A 23,115-nucleotide genomic window follows, 5' to 3' on the forward strand; every position below is an offset into this window, starting at 1 on the left:
CTGATTTATCCAATCAAAAAAAGCCCCTGATGAGCAGATCTTTAAGCCTTTTGTTTTTTTGTTTTTTTTAATTTAGCCTAATAATAATTAATAAGGAAAAATCTGTCATCTTAGGAATGCGACCAGGTTCATATAGATGATGTGTCTTCAGATGACAACGGCCAAGACTTAAGGTAAGTCAGAACCGACCAAGATAATATATTGGGTTTTGCGAGTTGTTTTCCTGGAAAAATGGTAAAATACCATGAAACATATATTGGGTCAAGTTCTGCCTTCATTTATGCCTTTGAAACTCCATCAATGTCACTAGTATACCTGACCGTTAATTTTGGTTCAACATATTTTGTTAATCTGGGAGTTTTCTTCACTCTAAATAGCACCTATAACTTCGGAACAGACGGCTTTCCTGCAGCAGCCACCAGCGCTAATTTATGCCTAGCAACGGGTGTGCGTGGAGGAGTGGACTGGATGAGAAAATTGGCCTTCCGTTACAGACGCGTAAAAGAAATCTACAACACCTACAAAAATAATGTTGGAGGCAAGTGTCCATCATAAATATTACTCATCTGTTTCTCGAAAGACAAATGAGAAGTTATAAATGAAAAGGGTTAACCTTGCCCTTGTTTGCTGATCCTTTTCAACATGATTCTGTTTACTTAGAGAACTGTTCAGTTTGTAGTCCCTACAGAAAACTGTTCTTACAACTAATGGAAGCAGAAGGAAATAACAGAAAGGTATCTGAGTTTAAATACCGACACATTATTGAGTACCCTTTTCTACACCACAGGTCTTCTTGGTCCCGCAAAGAGAGAAGCTTGGTTGCAACTTAGAGCAGAAATTGAAGCTCTTACAGATTCTTGGTTAACACTTGCACTGAAAGCACTCACACTTATTCATTCTAGGTAAGTATATAAGAGTTATCATGGCAGCACAGAATATTCATGAAACCTAACAATGTGTTACACACACAAAACTTCATTAAAAGAACATTACGTTTACACAAACAAGCACTCAAAAGTTAGAAAATGCCACAATCAAGTTTGATTATGCAATCTTAATTGGGCCTCCTTGTTGCATATGCATTATGATACAATGTTTAATTACATGATTACATACTATTTTTCCCACAGAATTCTCTGCCTCATTTAGGAGCTGCTCTTCAATACTTTGTTTTCTCTTCATTGTGTGGCCCTTGGACTTCTTTACAGCATACTATTCAAACTGACATAAAGACAAAATTAATCATTTCCTCATGTGCTTTTCTGTTGCAGTCATCACTGTATATCTGAGTGCTTAACAAACATTAATGAATTTATTTTTACAACACCCCTGTTAGGTGAGGGTATTATCCCCATTTTATAGAGGGGAAATTGAGGCACAGAGAGATTAAGATCAAAAGAATCCATTTGGGTGTCAAATTTAAGACACCTGGGACCTGATTTCTTAGAGTAATTAGTATTTACATAGCTTTTCATATATTCAAAGAACAGATCTCATTGACTTCAGTTGCAGCCATGAGCTCTCAGCCTTTCTGCAAATCAGACCAAGAGTCTCAAGTCAAGCATCAAGAAACAAAGGAATACACAATTAGTGACCAACCCCTGTGCAAAGTTTGGTTTAAAAGATGTAACCAGAAACACAAAAGACCTCTGTGGCAGATGCAGGGATAGAATCCAGTTCTCCAGGGCAACATTCAGCTATCTTAATTATGAGACCAGCTGTTCTCTTCCAGAAGTCCCCTGCCTTGTTCACTACAGATCTTCCAATCTCTGCAAGAGATGAGGCGAGGGTCTTACAGAAAACAGTTTCCTTCCCCACAAAGTGCCCCCAGAGCAGGTCTGTCCTGAGGCAAGGGTCCTGTGGGGAAAAAAAAGAGTACAGTAAAAGCTGTGTTATCCAGCCCTGTACCAACCAGAAAGCTCTATAAACCGGCATTTCTAATCTCCATAGAAAGTCCAGTTTATAGTCCTGGTTGGGGTGGGGCCAGCAGGCTCCCTACCTGACTCCATGTGGCTCCCCAGAAGACATGTCGCTGCTGCTCCTAGGCAGAGGAATGGCCACGAGGGGTTTGGAGTGCGGGGTTGGGGTGTGGGCTCTGGAAGGGAGTTTGGGTGCGGGAGGGGGCTCACCTCGGGCGGCTCCCCACAAGCGGCAACCTGTCCCTGCTGCTCCTAGGCAGAGGAATGGCAGGCGGCTCTGTGCACTGCTTCTGTCCCGCCCTGAGTTCTGGCTCTGCAGCTCCCATTGGCCAGGAACCATGGCCAATGGGAGATGCAGGGGCGGCACCTGCAGGTGGAGACAGTGTGCAGAGCCACCTGCTGTACCTCTGCCTAGGAGCAGATGGGACAGGTCGCTGCTTGCGGGGAGCCGCCCGAGGTGAGCGCCCCCCCCCTCCCCGGATCCGGCGCCCCCCCCCCGGATCCCAAGTCTCCTCCCATGCCCCAACCCCCTGCCCTGAGCTCCCTTCCGCACCCAAACTCCCGCCCAGAGCCCACACCTCGCACCCCTCCCACGCCCCAACCCCCTGCCCCGCACCCTCTCCCACACCCAAACTCCCTCCCTCTTAGTTAACTGGCATTTTTCATTTACCGACACCCCCCATATCCCCAGTATGCTGGATAAAACAGCTTTTACTGTATATGATCATGTAATTAAAAACTGCATCCTAATGCATACACACAAGGGGGCCAAATTAAGGGAACCTTAATTCTGACATTTCCCAACTGTTCAGTGCTTGAATTGCAATTAATAATGTTGTTTTAATGTAGACTTTTGTGAGTACTTTCTAAGTTTTTAAAAAAGCAAATTAGAAAAAAACAGAAGTTTCATCGTGTGGCATCTTATTAATGGCCACGTGGGTGGTCAGAAGGGTTGGAACCCTTACATCTACCACAAAAGACCTCTGTCACTTCAGCTGATGGAGTAACTGTAGCAGGAGTAGGTCATCCTCTCTGTGGATCAGCACTAGATGCAGGTGGGTTGCTTTGCCAGTGGGCTTCACAGATATTTGCTGACAGCAGCAGAATGGTGAAACTCAGGGGTGTGTGGTTCCATTCCAGGCTCTAGAAAGGATTATGCTGTCGTGGATACGCTCTCCTCCCCATACCCACCCCAATCTTCACCCCTTCTACCTTAACCCTTCCAATCTGTCCCTGCCCCAGCCTGTCTGTACTGTACTTCTGGCTCCTCATCCCAGTTCCATTCTCTTCACCTTTAGTCCCAGTTTTCATTCTTCAGGCCGCTGATCCCAGGCTTCTTGCCCTGTAAGTCCTTGCCTTATCCCTCCAGACTCCCAGACTGCCTCCCCCCTTAGCCTGCTTCCTGTCTCCTTGTCCAGCTGTTCCCAGTCCCCTCCACTCACCTTCCTAACTCCTTGTTGCCAATCTCCTTGCCCAGCCAGTGCCAGTTCCCTCCCCCACTCCCTGACCTCTCTGTCTCTGTCTCTCTCGTTCTCATTTCCCAGCTCCATGGTCTCCAGTCACCACCCACCCACATTTCCCATCCCCATTTGCACCCAGTCTCCTTCCCTGGGCTTCATTGTCCTCATCTCCTCTGGCTCCTTGGCCCAGTCTCTCTCTCCATTCAGTCCCAGTTCTCCCCTGTAATGTGGCCCCTTATCAGAGCTGTCTCCTCTCCATTCCCATTCTCCCCCCCACACACACTCCAGTTCTGCATCCTATCCCTGTTCCCCCCTACCCTCCGTCTCCCTTAACTCCCACCCCATTACTCTCCCCAGCTCCCAGACCTAGTCTCCTTTCCTATCCAGTCCCAGTCTGCATCCCGGGTTCCCAGTCCCAGTTTCTGCCCTCTGCCAGCCTCCAATTCCAGTCTTCATCCCCTGGACTCCCTGTCCCAATATACTTCTCCAACACTGCGTCTCAGAGCCCTAAGTCTGGCCCTTCTCCTCTTGGTTTTTGAATTGGATGGCTTCTTCCTCCACACTTCCTGGGTGCCAGAACTGGGATGGGTGGTCATTAAGAGCACAGGAGAGACAGGCTCCATACTCTCAGTTCTAGTGCCTGGGTCCACACCAGCCCAGAGCAGCCATTATAGGAAAAGTCCAGCTTCACCTCTGTAGCTCTGGGCTGGAGGAAGCATGCTCAGTCACCCTGTGGGGATGGTGTGTGCACATTCCAATCACACACAGGAACTATGAGGGGATGGAGCATCTTCAGTGGCTCTGTGCAGATGATACCTGTGCAGTCTGGTCATCATTAGGAGCTGTGAGAGACTAGAGCATGCTCAATAAGGACGGAATCTTCTGAGGTTTTATCTTTTAAACTCTAGCAAGTCTCTTCTGAGCATGCGTGAACTGTGATTTTATTCTGAGGTTTATGACTTGGCCAAATGTGGCTGAGTTTTCATGATGATGGTAAAAGGCACATCCCTGACATAAAGGTTCCGCTCCCTTGCCAAATTTCAAATCCCTGCTCCTACTAACATTGGAACCACTGCACTTCACTCCCAGGCAGGGCACCAGACATTACTGGTGGCTTTCAGCCTCAAGGCATCCCTAATCCTTGCAGCCCTGCACTCGGCCCCTCTAATAGCCCTGCTCTCTGGCTGTGCTCCGAAGTATGGGGGCACTAGAACTTTCCAAAGAGAACTAGGAAATTTTTCACAGTAAAAAACATAGTATTTTTTCCTTGCCTCATTCTCAGAAACAACTGAACTCTTCTGGCTGAAATTTTCAAAAATAAAATAAAAAAAACCTGAGGCAGACATGGAAATTTTCATCCTGAATAGTTAAATTTGACAAAGTTCTAAGCAACTGAAAATAGGGTCTTATAATGGGAAGTGTTGTGCAACCTTAATAATAGGTAGCGTTAACAATCTGCCTGTAATGCCTATGGTTTAGGAGATACTGCATGGTGTACATGGTCTGTGAGTCAGGAGATTTGAGTTCTTTTCCCTCTTCAGCAAATGTCCTGCTATGTGCACGTGACATTTCTGTGTCTCAATTTCTACACCTGTAAAATGGGGATAATTCTTCAAGTAGTGTCCCTAGGACTGCTCCACAGTAGCTTGTGTCCCTGCACTGCTGGTTGGCGAACATTGGCAGTTGTGTACATTAGGCCCACACATGCACTGTCTCTCATCATGCCCTGCCACATGATCTAACCCTCCTCAGTTCCTTGTCAACTGCCCCTGGCTAGAGATGGGACCATTAGCAGTCTGTTTGTGATCGTTAATTTCTTTAGCGTTTCTAGTTTGTTAGTGTCCTTAGTCTTAGCTGTAGTCTCTCTTATTTTCTCTACCCCCAATATTAAAAAAAAGACTTTATTTCCCCCCCTTTTTCATTGGGGGCCCCTTCCCCAATGGTCCAGTTCACCAGACTTCAAGAAGTGCCTCTCCCTCAAAGAGGCCATCCCTGTGGCAGGCAAGCACTCGCGCAGCGTACACTGCCTCGGGGAAGGCCACATCACACAGAAGTGTGGTGTCTGCCAGCAACTCAGACCCAGGTCTCACAAGGACAGAGAGTTGAGACAGAAGATCATCTTCATGGAGGCAGCCATCTAGCCCTCCCTAAACCCTCACCAAGAGTCACCTGGCAGATGTGAGTCTTCCCCACAGCCCTCAACATCCAAGGATGGGTCAAAGAAATCAGCCACAGACCCCTCTTGTAAAGTCATTCAAAAAGAGAGCTGTGGGTCACCAGAGTGAGCTCCGAGCTAGCCACAAAAGATCTCCAGCACACTCAGTACCATTGGCACCGAGACAGTCCCAGCTCACAAAGATCAGGAGTGTCAGGTACCGTTGACAGGCCTAAGGACCTAATGGGCACTGGCACTGAGTCAACAGAACCAACTGACAAAGATAGGAGCAAACGGCATTCCAGTAAGAAGATGCTGCCGGTATATGATGTTCCTTTGGCACCGTCATCGGTCTGTATGGGCAAGATCCCCGACACGCTCTGTACCACCAATGGCACTGGGTCAGTCAGCTCCACTAGCATTTCGGCACTCAAGAGACCTCCGGGTATCTAGCATACCAGACTCTCCTCTTCTTGGCACCGGGACCTTGGCACAGCATCTCCCCCTAGTGTAGGAGTCTTCTCCAGTACCCTGCCGTGCACCCCCTCTTTTGAGTGAGGAGTCAGTGAGCCAGAGGAGACAGTTTCCCACTATTCCCATGCTCCCTATTGTGCCCACTGCCAAGAGGCTCCGAGAGTATACTGCCTCAGTGGCTGTACTGGGATCCCTGGGCTACATATTGCCCCATTCTTCTTGAGCTCCCAGCCTTGCTCGTACCCCCCAAGACATTCCCCCTCGGCTACGGCATCTAGAACCTTGGAACTCCCAGAGGAGATTGCTGAGAGCAGGAGGGCGGAATTGAGGAAAATGTGACTCCAAGGACCAACAACAACATATCCTCTTCCTCCCCAGATGAAGCATTCATGTCCCTGCCACTGTGCTTAGCTGATGATTTCCGACTTTTCCAGTACTTGGGAAAAAGGGTTGGAAGAAGTCAAGGACACCCATCACAAACTCCGTGACATATTACACTCTTCCTCGGCCTCTAAAATAGCCTTCCCTATCAAGGAGGCTTGACAGGACCTTGAAAAAACCATATGGCAGACCCCAGCATCAGTGACACCTACTTGTAAACAGGCTGATAAAAAATATTACATACCAGTTAAGGGGATGGAATTTCTTTTCTTCCCCTCTCCCCCAAACTCAATAGCTGTGGATGCAGTAAACTCCCGGGGCTATGAGCACCAAATGATATCTGATAGGGATTGGAAGCACTTGGACCTCTTTGGGAGGAAGGCCTATTCCTCGGTCACACTACATTTTCGAATAGCTATTTGTCAAGCCTTAACAATGAAATACATCTACATCAACTATTGGAAACCTGACAACTTTATTGATCAGTTTCCAGAGTCACAGCACAACCAGTTCAAAGCTATCATCGAGGAAGGACAACTGGTAGCCCAAACAGTGCTACAGACTGCCTTCAATGCAGCCAACACTGTGACCCAGTCCAGCTCCGCTGCGGTGGTTATGCGATGTGCATCACAGCTTGCCAAAGTCAATATATCCCTGGATTGGTGAAAGGACCCAGCAGATGTTTGCAAAGGGATTCCTTTTGTGAAAATTTCCCCGTTGTTGCTTCTCACCACCGACACATCCCTTATAGGATGAGGCACATATCTAAATGGCCTTACAACACAAGGCAAGTGGTCATCCATGGAGATATCCTTGTACATCAAGCTCCTCGAGCTCAGGGCATTCAGAAATGTCTGCACTCGTTTTCTCCCACTGATCACACACCAAAGTCCTAATAGACAACATAGCATGCATGTATTACATAAATTGACAAAGAGGAGCCAGGTTGCCCACCCTCCGCTCAGAAGCGATAAGGCTATGGAACTAACTGATGCATCTCCCACTACATTACGCTATCAACAGATTACCTTCTGGGCACACAAAACTCTATAGAAGACATCCTAAGTTGCAAGTTCCCTCACAACCATGAATGGAAATAAACCCAGCAGTACTTTATGACCTATTTAGATGCTGGGGTACACTGACCACAGATCTGGTCGCTAATCACTTGAACAAGAAATGTCCACACTCCTGCTCCAGAGCAGGGATAGGACAACACTCCCTAGGTGATGCTCTCCTTCTTCCCTGGGACAGGGACCTTTTTTGATTTCTCCGGGGGTATAATAAACCTTTCTCCACAATCCCGACACCCCACACCTACATGGGACCTAAACCTGGTGTTGAAAGGCCTAACTAGACCGCCCTTTGAACCCAGGGCCACCTGTTTGCTTATGTACCTGTTGAAGAAAATGGCCTTCCTGATAGCAATCACCTCGACTAGGAGGATAGGAGAAATAGCAGCTCTGATGGCACATCACCCTCCATGGTATTCTTTCAGGACAAGGTTACGCTCAGGCCGCACCAAAAATTCATCCCCAGGGTAACTGCCCTGTTCCATATAAACCAAGTGATTCACCTTCCGACTTTTTACCCCAAGCCTCGCTGTGACAGCAAGGAGACTATATTACACACACTAGATGTCAGACGGGCCCGAGCCTTTTACCTGGATAGGACGAAGTCTTTCAGGAAGTCCCCGAAGCTGTTCCTCTCTATTATGAAAAGATCCAAGGGCTCAGCAATATCAATCCAGAGACTCTCCAAGTGGGACTCAGGCTGCATTAGACAATGTAATCAGATTCATAACATAACCCCTCCAGATACTATTCGCATGCACTGCACAAGATCATTCTCATCTGTTGCCTTCTTCAAGAATGTCCCTATCTCAGAAATCTGTAGAGTATTGATGTTGGGCGTCAGTCTACACCTTTGCAGAACACCAAGCAATTACTGGGGACCTGCCTCCGATGCCATCTTTAGCTCCACAGTACTGTCATCTGTAACTGACCCAACTCTGAAGCCCCAGCCCTCCAGTAGGGATATTGCTTGGAAGTCACCTAAAGAGGAGCACCCATAGGGACACTACTCGAAGAAGAAGTTACGCAATAATGATGACCTTTCGAGATGTGTCCCCCATGGGTGCTCCCCAACCCACCCGCCTCCCCTCTACTTTGGAGTTCTTGTCAATGGCTCTGCAGTAGAGAAGGAACTGAGGGGGGTTAGCCTGCACATGCTGGATAGCCTTGTGGAGGGGCACGAGGAGAGACAGCCTCGTGGTGGGGCATAATGGACACTGCTACCAAAGTTCTCTGATCAGCAGTATAAGGATGCAAGCACACCTACAGTGGAGCACCCACAGGGAGACACATCTTGAAGAACCATTGTTACAGCACTAGGTGAGTAAATTTTTCTTCTGATTCCCTTCCTTTCTAAAGTACTTTGAGACTATGATGGTGAGGTTTTGTTGGGGGGAGAATGGAGGAAGGTTAATTTTTCCCTTTTTTTTTAGTGTTAATATATATATGTGTATATTTAAGGGTGTCTGTTTTTGTTTTCTTGCAGGACAAACTGTGTGAATATTCTAGTAACAACTACTCAACTTATTCCAGCTCTGGCAAAAGTCTTGTTATATGGATTAGGGGTTGTATTTCCAATAGAAAATATTTACAGTGCAACTAAAATAGGTGAGGTTTTTTAATAACATGATGAAATATTTGAGGCCATAGTTCTAAATGAAAAACCATATGTATCTGTATATTCATATCACGATAGCATCTAGGGACTAATGATAAATAACATACCTTACAGTAAAACACCATTCATACTGAGGGATCCTACAGCACCTAACTGTCAGGGTGGTTAAGCACTGGACTAAATTGCCTAGGGAGGTTGTGGAATCTCCATCCTTGGGGATTTTTAAGAGCAGGTTGGACAAACACCTGGACAAAGACCAGGGATGGTCTAGATAATATTTAGTCCTGCCTTGAGGGCAGGGGACTGGACTAGAGGACCTATCGAGGTACCTTCCAGTTCTGTGATTCTATGATTTTACAAACTTAGGCCCTGTTCCAGCAAGCTTGGTAGACCCTTTGCTGAACTGGAGCCCTAAGCTACTATATAACCACTAAAATGCACTGCATCATCCACAACTGAAATGCAGCCACTCCTGCGATGAACTACAATAGCTTTTTAACAGCTCATTGCAACACTACATAATAGTTTAGATCAGGAAAGTCACTATTCTGTATGTTTGATTTTAAGTCTCAGTGTGTCCAAAATGAATTCATTTTTTAGTTCATAGAGATTCACTGTACTGTTTTTTTTCCTGTATCCATGTGTAAATCAGACAAGATGCTATTAACTGTAACCTTTAAGGGCTATCTTCTAAAACAGAAATTCAAAAGTTCAGTCATAAGTGTAAAGCATTCAGTCTAAATCTAGACAAAACTAAAAATTTATATGGTGAAATTCCAGGGCTCGGTGTCTTCATCAGAGCCCATTGACAAAAGAATTTACCAGAAGCTAAAATGTTTGCCTCCAGAATTTAATTATTTTAAGTTTATTCAAACTGAAATTAATAAATTTGTGCCAAAGTCTATGCAGATTTGTTTCTCAGTGAAACACAGGAATATCAGATTGGTTAACTAGAAGTACATAATACCATATATTAGAGACACAAGGTGGGGGAGTTAATATCTTTTATTGGACCAACTATTTTGGTAAGAGAGACAAGCTTTCAAGCTTACACAGAGCTTTTCTTCAGACCTGGGAAACAGAGTGTCACAGCAAAATACAAAGTGGAACAGAGTGTTTAGCATAAGTAGTTAACACATATTCACGGGACCATTCAAGGTGAAGTGACCTGTTGACACCTTTCCAATCATAAGGGGAAGAGAAAGGAGAAAGAGGACAGGCAGCTAGTTGTCACCTACCATCCTATACTGGGAACCCATCTGAGGTATCCTCAAACAAGTACAACCCATATTCAATGGATACTCCATCCTGAAAGAAATATTTCCTGAACCCATTCTTCTGGCCTTCAAACAACCTCCAACCTCTCCAAGTTCATTATCAGAAGCAAGCTCCCCATAGAACCAGGACACATCAGCCCCAAAGCGGCACCAGACCTTGCCAGAACAACAGATGCAAGACCTGGAGACATATCTCCACTGCTACAATCAACAACATACTCCATAACACATCTCTCAATATCCTTGGGTACTACACATGCATATCACAGCATGTGGTGTACCTCATCCAGTGCACTAAATGCCCCAATGACAACTCTGTGAGTGAAACCAGGCAGTCACTACGCTCTTGAATGAACTCACACAGGAAAATGATAAAAGACAAAACACAACATCACCTGTGGGTGAACACTTTTCACAGACCTATCTGTGATATCTGACCTATCAGTCCTTATTCTCAAAGGAAACCTGCACAAAACTTTCAGAAAACTAGCGTGGGAGCTTAAATTTGTAACTTTGCTAGACACTAAAAATCATGGACTGAATAGACACAAAAAGAAAAGGAGTATTTGTGGCACCTTAGAGACTAACCAATTTATTTGAGCATAAGCTTTCGTGAGCTACAGCTTACTTCATCGGATGCATACTGTGGAAAGTGTAAAAGATCTTTCTATATTCACACAAAGCATGAAAAAATACCTCCTCCCACCCCACTCTCCTGCTGGTAATAGCTTATCTAAAGTGATCACTCTCCTTACAATGTGTATGATAATCAAGTTGGGCCATTTCCAGCACAAATCCAGGTTTTCTCACCCACCCCCCCCCGCTCCCCTCCACACACACAAACCCACTCTCCTGCTGGTAATAGCTTGTCTAAAGAGACCACTCTCCTTACAATGTGTATGATAATCAAGGTGGGCCATTTCCAGCACAAATCCAGGGTTTAACAAGAACATCTGGGGGGGGGGGGGGTAGGAAAAAACAAGGGGAAATAGGTTACCTTGCATAATGACTTAGCCACTCCCAGTCTCTATTCAAGCCTAAGGTAATTGTATCCAATTTGCAAATGAATTCCAATTCAACAGTTTCTCGCTAAAGTCTGGATTTGAAGTTTTTTTGTTGTAATATAGCAACTTTCATGTCTGTAATCGCGTGACCAGAGAGATTGAAGTGTTCTCCGACTGGTTTATGAATGTTATAATTCTTGACGTCTGATTTGTGTCCATTTATTCTTTTACGTAGAGACTGTCCAGTTTGACCAATGTACATGGCAGAGGGGCATTGCTGGCACATGATGGCATATATCACATTGGTGGATGTGCAGGTGACCAAGCCTCTGATAGTGTGGCTGATGTTATTAGGCCCTGTGATGGTGTCCCCTGAATAGATATGTGGGCACAGTTGGCAACGGGCTTTGTTGTAAGGATAGGTTCCTGGGTTAGTGGTTCTGTTGTGTGGTATGTGGTTTCTGGTGAGTATTTGCTTCAGGTTGGAGGGCTGTCTGTAGGCAAGGACTGGCCTGTCTCCCAAGATTTATGAGAGTGTTGGGTCATCCTTCAGGATAGGTTGTAGATCCTTAATAATGCGTTGGAGGGGTTTTAGTTGGGGGCTGAAGGTGACGGCTAGTGGCGTTCTGTTATTTTCTTTGTTAGGCCTGTCCTGTAGTAGGTGACTTCTGGGAACTCTTCGGCTCTATCAATCTATTTCTTTACTTCCGCAGGTGGGTATTGTTGTAAGAATGCTTGATAGAGATCTTGTAGGTGTTTGTCTCTGTCTGAGGGGTTGGAGCAAATGTGGTTGTATCGCAGAGCTTGGCTGTAGACGATGGATCATGTGGTGTGGTCAGGGTGAAAGCTGGAGGCATGTAGGTAGGAATAGCGGTCAGTAGGTTTCCGGTATAGGGAGGTGTTTATGTGACCATCGTTTATTAGCACTGTAGTGTCCAGGAAGTGGATCTCTTGTGTGGACTGGACCAGGCTGAGGTTGATGGTGGGATGGAAATTGTTGAAATCATGGTGGAATTCCTCAAGGGCTTCTTTTCCATGGGTCCAGATGATGAAGATGTCATCAATATAGTGCAAGTAGAGTAGGGGCGTTAGGGGACAAGAGCTGAGGAAGCGTTGTTCTAAGTCAGCCATAAAAATGTTGACATACTGTGGGGCCATGTGGGTACCCATAGCAGTGCCGCTGATCTGAAGGTATACATTGTTCCCAAATGTAAAATAGTTATGGGTAAGGACAAAGTCACAAAGTTCAGCAACCAGGTTAGCCGTGACATTATCGGGGATAGTGTTCTTGACGGCTTGTAGTCCATCTTTGTGTGGAATGTTGGTGTAGAGGGCTTCTACATCCATAGTGGCCAGGATGGTGTTATCAGGAAGATCACCGATGGATTGTAGTTTCCTCAGGAAGTCAGTGGTGTCTCAAAGGTAGCTGGGAGTGCTGGTAGCGTAGGGCCTGAGGAGGGAGTCTACATAGCCAGACAATCCTGCTGTCAGGATGCCAATGCCTGAGATGATGGGGCGCCCAGGATTTCCAGGTTTATGGATCTTGGGTAGTAGATAGAATATCCCAGGTCAGGGTTCCAGGGGTGTGTCTGTGCGGATTTGATCTTGTGCTTTTTCAGGGAGTTTCTTGAGCAAATGCTGTAGTTTCTTTTGGTAACTCTCAGTGGGATCAGAGGGTAAAGGGTCATTATGCAAGGTAACCTATTTCCCCTTTTTTTTTCCTACCCCCCCCCCGATGTTCTTGTTTAACCCTGGATTTGTGCTGGAAATGGCCCACCTTGATTATCATACTCATTGTAAGGAGAGGTTTCAGAGTAACAGCCGTGTTAGTCTGTATTCGCAAAAAGAAAAGGAGTACTTGTGGCACCTTAGAGACTAACCAATTTATTTGAGCATTGCTCAAATAAATTGGTTAGTCTCTAAGGTGCCACAAGTACTCCTTTTCTTATTGTAAGGAGAGTGGTCACTTTAGGTAAGCTATTACCAGCAGGAGAGTAGGGTGGGAGGAGGTATTTTTTCATGCTTTGTGTGTATATAAAAAGATCTTCTACACTTTCCACAGTATGCATCCGATGAGGTGAGCTGTAGCTCCCGAAAGCTTATGCTCAAATAAATTGGTTAGTCTCTAAGGTGCCACAAGTACTCCTTTTCTTTTTGCGAATACAGACTAACACGGCTTTTACTCTGAATAGACACACTGGATCTATGGCTTATTACAACAATCTATAACCTCTTGGGGGACGCTAGCCATGCAGCCCCACCCCTTCTGCCCCAGGCCCCACCCCTACCATCTGCCAGAACACTAATCTATGCTTTAGACATACTGTAGGTGGGAAAAAAATGTAAAATTAAACCTATATTGTGAAAAACTGAAATGCTGTTTTACAATGGAAGCACTTAGGCAATCTTGACTATAGACCTCACAATGTACTCTGTCTGGGTTTTCAGTTCCAAACTTAAGACAATGAACTATGAAGAGTGCAGAGTTTCCTGTTCACTAACTTTGGCCCCAGTCTTGGATTGGGATTCATTAGCATAAGCCTTTGCAGAGATCCCACTGAAGTAAGGAGCTGTGCTTATATTAAGTAACCACTCAGTGGACAAACAACAAAGGTTGTCTCCTGAGGGAGATGCTCTTTTTTAATTAAAGGTGGGTGAGAATTTCATGTACAAAGTTGAAGACAATCCAATGCAAGATCAGTTCCTTTGTCTTTACAGATGTATAACTTATGGGCATTTGAGTCCAAAGCATTATTCAGGAGGCTGGCTACAGACAAACAGCACAAAATTCCCCTTTCAGAGGGCAACTCTCTGAAGTCATGAGTGTGTCAGGTGTGGGGCTTGCACCTGCTTGCCATAGGAAGTGGGGAGGTGGTGTGGAGGCAGACTTCTGCTATGCGATGTCTATTCTCCACAAGTATAGGATCTGTTAAAAGACCGTAAGTAGATTTTACAGCTGACTGTCAGCAGTTCTAACTGATGTCAGGAGCCGTGTCTCTGACACTCTGCTCTCACTCCTATGCTGAGCACAGAATTGATCCAGGAGAGATTCTGCTCTGTAATCTCTCAGTGACGGTAATATTACATTGCAAGTGCTTGGAGATATCTTGGATGGGTGTTTAATGAATGTGGTTTCATTATGTTCTCTCACCAGCTATCATGTGTAAAACCCTTAATAGTTTACATTTCTTTTTCAGGAAAGGAAAGTTGTTTTGAGCGAATAATTCAAAGATTTGGAAGAAAAGTAGTGTATGTTGTTATAGGTGATGGCGTGGAAGAAGAACAAGGAGCAAAAAAGGTAGTAATTCTTTTTCAGTGCAGTTTTATTTCAAGTCTTTGAAAGTAAATATGTGCATTTTCTCACACCTGGGATTGTATGCATCGGGGTTGATTGTGATCTCAGATCTATAATTGTGTAGCGTTACAAAATTAGAACATTTTGACTGATGGGCTAGTAACACACTCTACTTAAAATTCTTGTTGGGTCTGGGATATTGCTGTCCTCCAAAAGATGCATTAGGGTAGCTATGTGTATCCAATATATCCGTATGAAGGATGTTAAGTATGGATTCTGGTTTGACTAAAACTGATAATTCCACTTCTCTAATTGGCATCCCCCAATGCCATGAAATATAATAAACTTAAGCACAGCTATTACAATTTGTGGTGTTTAGATACATCGCATTGTTTTGTGAATTTTATACCTGAATTTTATACCTTTATACATTGAAAGAGTATCTGAGAAATGGCGCATATACGTTAATGTTGACCTCTGCTCATGTCAGCTGTACCTAAATTGGGAGCCTGCATTTTCGGCCAAATATTGGTTATTTCTTGCTATTCTAATCCCTGTTGCTTTAGCTCTGGCAGAAGATGCAATTGAATCTCTTATTACATGTTTTTTCCTTTCTCCATTAGGAAGGGAAAATATCACGGTCTCTTCTCTTGCAATGTGGAGTGGGCATCTCAAAAAGCAACACTTTGTCTTACTGCTGGGAGTTACTACTGAATATGTCAATCTAATAGAGTGCAGGGGGAGAGGGGCTGGTCTAAGGTCTTTGACTGAAACCATAGAATATTATCCTAGCAAGTACAAAGAGAAGAAAAAATGGGAGCAAGGAGGTTTATCTTGCCTCATTTTCCTTGTAAATTGCCTTTCCATACGCTCTCTCTTTCCCAGCTTAACTTGAAAATCCCAGTGGCGATACTATATCTTTCTAGTAACCATTTTTCAAAGCTTTCCGAATGGAGAGATTAAACTAATTACACCACATGGCAATTTTACAAGATGTGACACTGAATAGTTTTGCAACATGAAATACCAACTTACATCCCTCTGAAACTTTCTGTGTAGTTTCCCATCTCGTTACATCAGTTTGCGAACTTGTCAGTTTCATGTGTCCCTTTGGCACACTAAAATGAACAGATTCCTCCTTTCTCCCTTAAGAAATGCCTTTAATCTTTGCAGAGAAGTTTTCTGCTGTAAATGATTACATTTTAACAGCTACATTTAATACCAGGAAAAGCTGTTGTCTTTGTTCCTTTCCATTGCTCAGTGAAGTAGTATTCCATGTAACGGTGACAAAAGTACTTCTTTCAGTAACACCTAATTCAGCAGTTTTTAACTGGAAACACCATGCAGGAAGGCCTAACTAAGAAAGCCTTCCCATTTGTTAAATGAAGAGGTAGTAGAGAAAGTTCCCTTGGAGCATTTGTTCCATGTGTTCTTTGTTGCTGGAAGGAATGTTCAGATTTGGAGAATGTAGGAAGCTGAGGATCTACTTTCTCTGCTCCAGAGTGAGATTGTGACTCAAAGTTACAGTCTCTCTGTGAGATTCCCTGCTGCTCTGGGAAGGGAGTAAACGTCACCTGGTCCAATGTACACTCCCTCGTGCATTGGCACAGCTAAAATGGCTGCCCCATTGTGGGGACAGAGCTAAGGTGCCACCTGTGTGAACTGGGAACACAGTGGCTCCGCAAAGTCTATCCATGTTGTGGGTAACGAGGACAAGTAGATGAGATGGGTGCCTTGCACTCCATTATGCCCCAGAGCCACCATGCTAGCTAGACCTTAATTTGACCCAAAACGATTAGATATGTGAATGATAAACACAGTGGAAAAACTGTTCAGTTCTGAAGAATTATGTAAATCAGCACATTTTAGCAATACTAGAAGCACTAAACATTTGAGTACATATTTGTATTCAGATATATTATGCTTAAATAAGGAGAGATAAAACTCTATTATACTATAAAATCACTTAACCTTCCACACACAGAAGCACCAACAAAATGGTAGAAGGTTTATAATAATAAAAATAAAAACTTGACAAAAATGGTGTAACTATGAAGACACCTATTAGAGTACCCCGCTCTTCCACGTAACTTTTTACCACATTCCATCCTACCTTCCCACCAATAATCTGTGTGTTTGTGAGTTTTTCAGGGAAGCCACTATCTTTTTATTATCCCATTGTCCGTCAAGTAGCATTCCATGCCTTGGTCCACGATTGAAGGCCCCTACATAGTACTGCTCAATAATAAATATAAACTTTTTATAAACCAGGGTTCTTTTCTTTTTCCCTGTTTGTAAAGCATTTACCACTCCAGTGATGCTGTATAATGAACAATATTGTTTTATTCATCAAGACTTCTGTAATTTATTAAAATAGCCAACCTATGTACTTCACAGATTTTTATTTTCTGTTCCAGTACTGAACAGTGACGAACTTCCAGATTAGTAAGTGAGAAAATGAGGGTCCGTATTAAAAACCACTTCACTAACAAACAGACCTGTTGTTTCATCATAGAAGGGTGGTAAAATATTCCTACAAGCATAGGTGCTGGAACTAGGGGTGCTGGGGATGCTGCCGCACCCCCTGGCTTGAAGTGGTTTCCCTCAGATACAGGATTTACAGTTTGGTTCAATGTCTCTCAGCACCCCCACTATACAAATTGTTCCAGCACCCCTGCCTACAAGTCCTTTATTTACTGAAAATGCTAGTTCAGTACACAGGTGATGGATGTTTAAAATGTATCTAAAATAAATTATTGTAATTATTATAAAACTGAGTCAGTAAATACATTAAATTAAGTTTATACAGTGTACAGTTATTTTTAAAAAGATTTTCATAATCCACATTTTTTCACATTTCCTTTTGATTGATGAAAATAAGTGTGATACACTAGGGACACTGCACCCTCTTATATTTCACTTAGCATTGGATAAGTCATGGTATTGTCACCTTTCCCTAAACCATTATTTCCTGAAAACTCATTTTTATAAGACAGTTGAAATACTCAGGCCTTCATGTTCATAGTACAGACCAAGGAGCAAAAGTAAATTGTGGAGCCTTCTCTAGATCAAAACACAGAACACTTGATGTAGTTAGTATTTTAGAGTTCAAAGTCATGCCACATGAAGGTTGCTGTCTTCCTGCATCTGAAGGCTGCTAAAGTGACACAGTAGATACCAAAATAAGGTGACTTTTTTGCAAGAAAACCTGCTGTCTTGTCCCAGCCACTATCACAACACAACTCAATTTTTGTTACCACAGGCACTGTTCTTAGGTTATAGGTTATAGGCTTTAGGTTCTTTTAGGTCAGTCAGTTCTCTATCTGTAAAATGGCAGTAATGCTTCTCCACCTCACAGGGGAGATGTGAGAATAAATTCATTAATATTTGTGATTCATCATATACTATAATGATGGATATTCAACACAGCCACTATTTAATAACTCACAGCACACTTCACATTTTTATTTCAGGACAGGAAGTGAAGACTGTCATATCTAGTTGATATCATTGGATATTTTAAATAGTCAGAATGTAATAAACCCACATTTCAGTTTGACCGAAACACTGGGGATAAATTTGCCATCCTTTCAGAGGATTAGAACTTGGATCTGGAATGACCACAGGACCAGAAGGGAAGATGTAGGTCCTATGATTTGTCAGAAAATTGTCACCTACAACAGCACAGTATATCTTAGCACAGTACACTGGTCTTAGCTAAGTACTTATTCAAGTGCTCCATCACTTCTTCCAGCATCTAAGGAAGTGTTTCTACAAGGTATTGATTAGTCCCTAATCTGCTGAGTGAGGTCTAACAGAACCACAGCACAAGGCGGCATGACTGAAGGCACAAATGTGTGGGCTTTTTATTCATATTCCCTACAAAATTCCAGGTATAAATTTCTTTGTCATGAGCAAATACTTCTTTCAGGAAATAGAGATGTCATTTACAATTTGTCCTTCAGTGCTATGCAATCGAAAAATGGTTTATTTTGCAAAAATATTTGAAACAACAAGATTTTTCACTTTGTTCAGAATTGTTACTTTTGTTTTGTTTTGTGCTTGATAGAAAAAATTGAGAGTTTATTTCTTGTTTCAAAAAGGGAAATTGCCACTTTTTTATTTTTTATATTTCCTACATTAAAAGGTGAATTGGATTTTACTCAGAATGTCAAAATGAAAAAATTTGACATGTCAACATTTTTTATTTCAAAGGTTCATCACAAAATTGAAACATTTTGAAAAAATGATTTTCTTCAGTAAAAAATTATCAGGCTCCCATTTTTTTTTATTTCAAAATCTTTGTTGAAAAAATTACAACCAGCTCTATTGCATAATATATAAGTTTTAATAGGCAAAATGTTCAGACTTACTTACAGATATTATGGAAATCTCATTTTGACCACTAAAATTATAATAGAGGTAGGTACATGGAATCATGAGACTGGAAGAGACCCCGAAAGGTCTTCTAGTCCAGTGCCCTGTACTCAGGGCTGGACTAAGTATTATCTAGACCACTCCTGACAGGTGTTTGCTTAAGTTGCTCTTAAAAATCTCCAATTACAGAGATTCCACAACCTCCCTGGGCAATTTATTCCAATGCTTAACTACCCCGACAGGGAAGTATTTCCTAATGTCCAACCTAAACCGCCCTTGCTGCAATTTAAGCCCATTGCTTCTTGTCCTATCCTTGGAGTTAAGGAGAAAAAATATTCACACACATCCTTGTAACAATCATTTGTTCTTATTCGGTTTCATCCAATTTACTTAAGACCTTTTCTCCAGTTTGTCCAGGTCATTTTGAATTTTAATCCTGTCCTCCAAAGCAATTGCAACCCCTCCCATCTTGGCATCATCCACAGACTTTATAAGTGTACTCTCTCTGCCATTATCTAAATCATTGATGAAGATATTATACAGAACTGGACCCAGGACCAATATCTGCAGGACCCACTGAATATGCTCTTCCAGCTTGACTGTGAACCACTGATGATTACTCTCCGAGAATGGTTTTCCAACCAGTTATGAACCCACTTATAGTAGCTCCATCTAGGTTATATTTACCTTGTTTGTTTATGAGACGGTCATGCGAGACAGTATCAAAAGCCTTACTAAAGTCAAGATATACCATGTCTACTGCTTCCCCCCCATCCACAAGGATTGTTACCCTGTCAAAGAAAGCTATTAGGTTCGTTTGACATGATTTGCTCTTGACAAATCCATGCTGACTGTTACTTATCACCTTATTATCTTCTAGGTGTCTGCAAATTGATTGCTTGAAAATATGCTCCATAATCTTTACATGTTACACTAGTCAACAATTATGTTTACTGTATTCCACATTTTTATCAGATATTAATGCAATCCAGTTACATTCACTGCCATTAGGCATAGTATTTGCCATCCAGCAGTATGTGAGGTATTACCGTTGCTCAATATGCTTAGAATAGAAAATACCTGAAGTATATCAGATTCCACTGTGTGGTAACTGTTAGCAAAAGCTTACTTTTTAAAGGCAATGTCTGTCAAATACCTATGAAAATAAACCAATGAAAGCCCTTCCTTCCTGGTCACCCAGTGAAAAAAGCAAATGCTTTGAGGCTGGGTCCCAGAGCTGTGTTGCTATTTTCAACGAGTTGGATTTGTCATTATCTGCTCATTTTATAGTGTTTTATAGGGGTTTGCGAATCTGGGAGTGTTTTTCTCTGTGATAGAGTATTATTATGAATGTTTGGCTTGTAGGGTATATACTACCAAAAGATGAAGGTGCATTGATAGATTTGTACAATAACTTATGTTACCTTATTTAAGGTGAATTTTTTTATTTTATTTATTTATTTATGAACCACAGCAAGAATTCCTCTTCCCCCCCCCCCCCCCCCGAGATGCAGTATAAAATGTATACCACTGAGTGAAATTCATAATGATCTGATCTTGCCAGGTCAGACCTGTAAACAAAATTCCAGTGTAAATTGACGTATGCTTGCAGCTACAGCATTCCTGGCATGTTTCCGTTGTTGGCAATGTTAACCAGGGGCCTTTTTGGCCTACATACAGAAGGCTTGAACATAATTATAATGCCGAGCATTTACATAACTTTTTCATAGGCCTTTTCAAGCATAATTAATCCCCTCAATACTCCTTTCTGATACATAAGTAGAATTATCCCTGCTTTACAGATAGGGAAACTAAGGCAAAGAGAATTTAAATGATTTTTCCAAGACCATTCAGTAGCTCAGAAATAGCCCCCTGGAGATTTTGGTCCTGAATCACATCCCAGACTACAGAGACTAATCCATTACCTATACTGCATCTGGACAGTACTGTGATTGTTGGAGCTTGATGGAGGTATGCCTAGTTGTTAGGAGGGCCGGTTCCTTTTTAATGCAGAAGGGGGTTCATAGGGGGAGCCCAGGTCGTCCCACTCCACTGGGCTTTTGTCCGGGGCCCTGTGTGGGTTAGCAAAGACCAGGCACCCCAAGGCCGTTTTACAGCTGTCCTCCCTGGGCCACCTCCAGCATCCCACTCTGTAATCCAAGCTTCTGAGCTATCTGACTTCCTTTTGAGCTCCACCTCCATCTGGAGCATGCTCTGCAGGTGTGGGTGGGATCGTCTGGGTCTAGAGTTGTTCTTTAACCACTTCAGCCCTAGTGTGGGGTATATACACCCCATCACAAGTACAAAGGAGTAACGGTGACTTAATTTATTAAATAGTTTGACACAAGTTCTTTAGATGCTCCACATATCTGATGAGTACCCAGTATGACACTAGGGAGTATTACTTGGGAGGCAGTATGATCAAGGGGGCTGAACATGGAGTTGAGAGCCAGTAACACCTGACTATAATCCTACTTGTGCCATTCATTCATTTCTCTTTGGCTCTTGACTTCTTAGTAAATAGCAAGATACTTTCCACCATGTCAGTCACCATGCTCCATCTGCTATACATTGTTTGCTCATCTTTCCCTGGCATAATTGAGTGGGGAGACCCGGTGCCATGCTTGATTCAAAAAGAGAAGCAGGGAACTGAGGTTCCTAGTTGGCCAATCAGAGAAGAAGGAGAAGTGGTGCCTAGCACTAGGCAGAGAGCACTCATGGGAGAAAAGCTGGATGGGGACAAAGGAGGAGAACTCCGGCAGCTCAAGTGAGGTGCAAAAATAAATGGGTGAAAATGCAGCCAGCTCAACTAGAACAGCCTAAACCTGATGTGAACATAAACACTTCTGTCTTGGGCATTGTTTGGCACCAACAATGTTTTTGGTATTGTGCAAGTCATACGGTGTTGACAGTTCCTGCAACAAAGATCTTGCTGTCTAAGTAAAATAGACACAGAGAAGACAAGATACACTGGGAAGCCCAGATTGAATAATTAGCAACTTTTTCCCCTGAACCTTACTGTTGACTTATTTTGTGACTTTAGGAGGGATTTGGATGAAAATGTGGGAAGAGAAATGGCTTTGCAGACCAGGAGAGGGAGGTTATTGCATGCATACGGGGTAATGTGGAAATCGGCATTGAGACGGTCATGTTGGAAAAGGATGACCAGGACATCTGGCTGCCATTGCTGATGGAGCTTGGCATGGAGATGACACAATGGGAATCTAGGTTGAAGATATAGAGATTTTCTGTCCTCTAGTTAGTTGACCGCTAGTGTTTCTAGATCTCTTAGAAGAAGGTTAAGCATATACTTGTGCTTTGCTATGCTTCTCTGGAATTCTGCTCCCAAAATACCTTAAAGTACCCTAGTGCCTCTGCAAATCAATGGCTCATTTGTTGCTCTTCAGGTTGAAGTGCAGTTAGCTCTTTTTCAAGGCTTTGTGACGATCTGAAAAAGATAGAGTTCCCCTCTGCCTTTCCATCAGGGCTTCAAAGTTTTTTTTTCTTCTTATAAAGCTCACCTGCTCTGTATTACAACATTTGTGGAAGCTGGCTGCCTGTGTTTTCTCCCCACTTTTGCCCTACACTCATTTCTCAGTCTTCAGCTACCCCAGGGCTCCCTGATGTTCCTTTGCCAGTTGATTAACACACACTCCAGCAAGGTCCTGCTGCAGCATGGTATTTCACTCCATAGTGGAGCAATGGTTGCTTGTTTTCAGTTTCCTCAACAGGCAATATCAGTTGTTTCTTGAGGCTGGGATTTTCAAAGAAGCCTACATAAATTAGGCACTCCCATTTATTTTCAAAGAGATTTACACGCCTACCTATCTTTAAGCTCCTTATTTTTCCAGTCTTATTTTTTTCAGTCCAACCCAGATCATCATGATGTTATTGCCAGGCTTGCAATGACATGCGTACACAGTGGTTTATACAAAACTCTCCAGACAAATAACAAATTATAGACCCATTTTGAGGATCTTACCATCTAAATTGCATAAAGTAACATATTAATGGTTTACAATAAACAAGGCACTAGAGAGCGTGTAAGGGATCTCTGAGATTTCAAGACTGATGTATAGCTA

At 43.1% G+C, this 23,115-nt stretch overlaps 1 protein-coding gene across 10 annotated transcripts in view; it reads left to right on the plus strand.

Annotated features, from left to right (window-relative positions):
- Positions 1–23,115, plus strand: part of EYA1 (EYA transcriptional coactivator and phosphatase 1) — a 231,452-nt gene that overhangs the window by 204,971 nt on the left and 3,366 nt on the right. For all 10 annotated transcript variants that reach the window (XM_073330852.2, XM_073330862.2, XM_073330863.2 and 7 more), the window contains 5 exons: positions 115–173; positions 378–538; positions 788–902; positions 8,949–9,070; positions 14,559–14,659. In XM_073330852.2, coding sequence (XP_073186953.1) covers positions 115–173; positions 378–538; positions 788–902; positions 8,949–9,070; positions 14,559–14,659 — 558 coding nt within the window. The remainder of the gene's footprint in view (positions 1–114; positions 174–377; positions 539–787; positions 903–8,948; positions 9,071–14,558; positions 14,660–23,115) is intronic.

This window comes from Lepidochelys kempii, chromosome 2 (assembly GCF_965140285.1).
Source record: "Lepidochelys kempii isolate rLepKem1 chromosome 2, rLepKem1.hap1, whole genome shotgun sequence".
Taxonomy (NCBI): Eukaryota; Metazoa; Chordata; order Testudines; family Cheloniidae; genus Lepidochelys; species Lepidochelys kempii.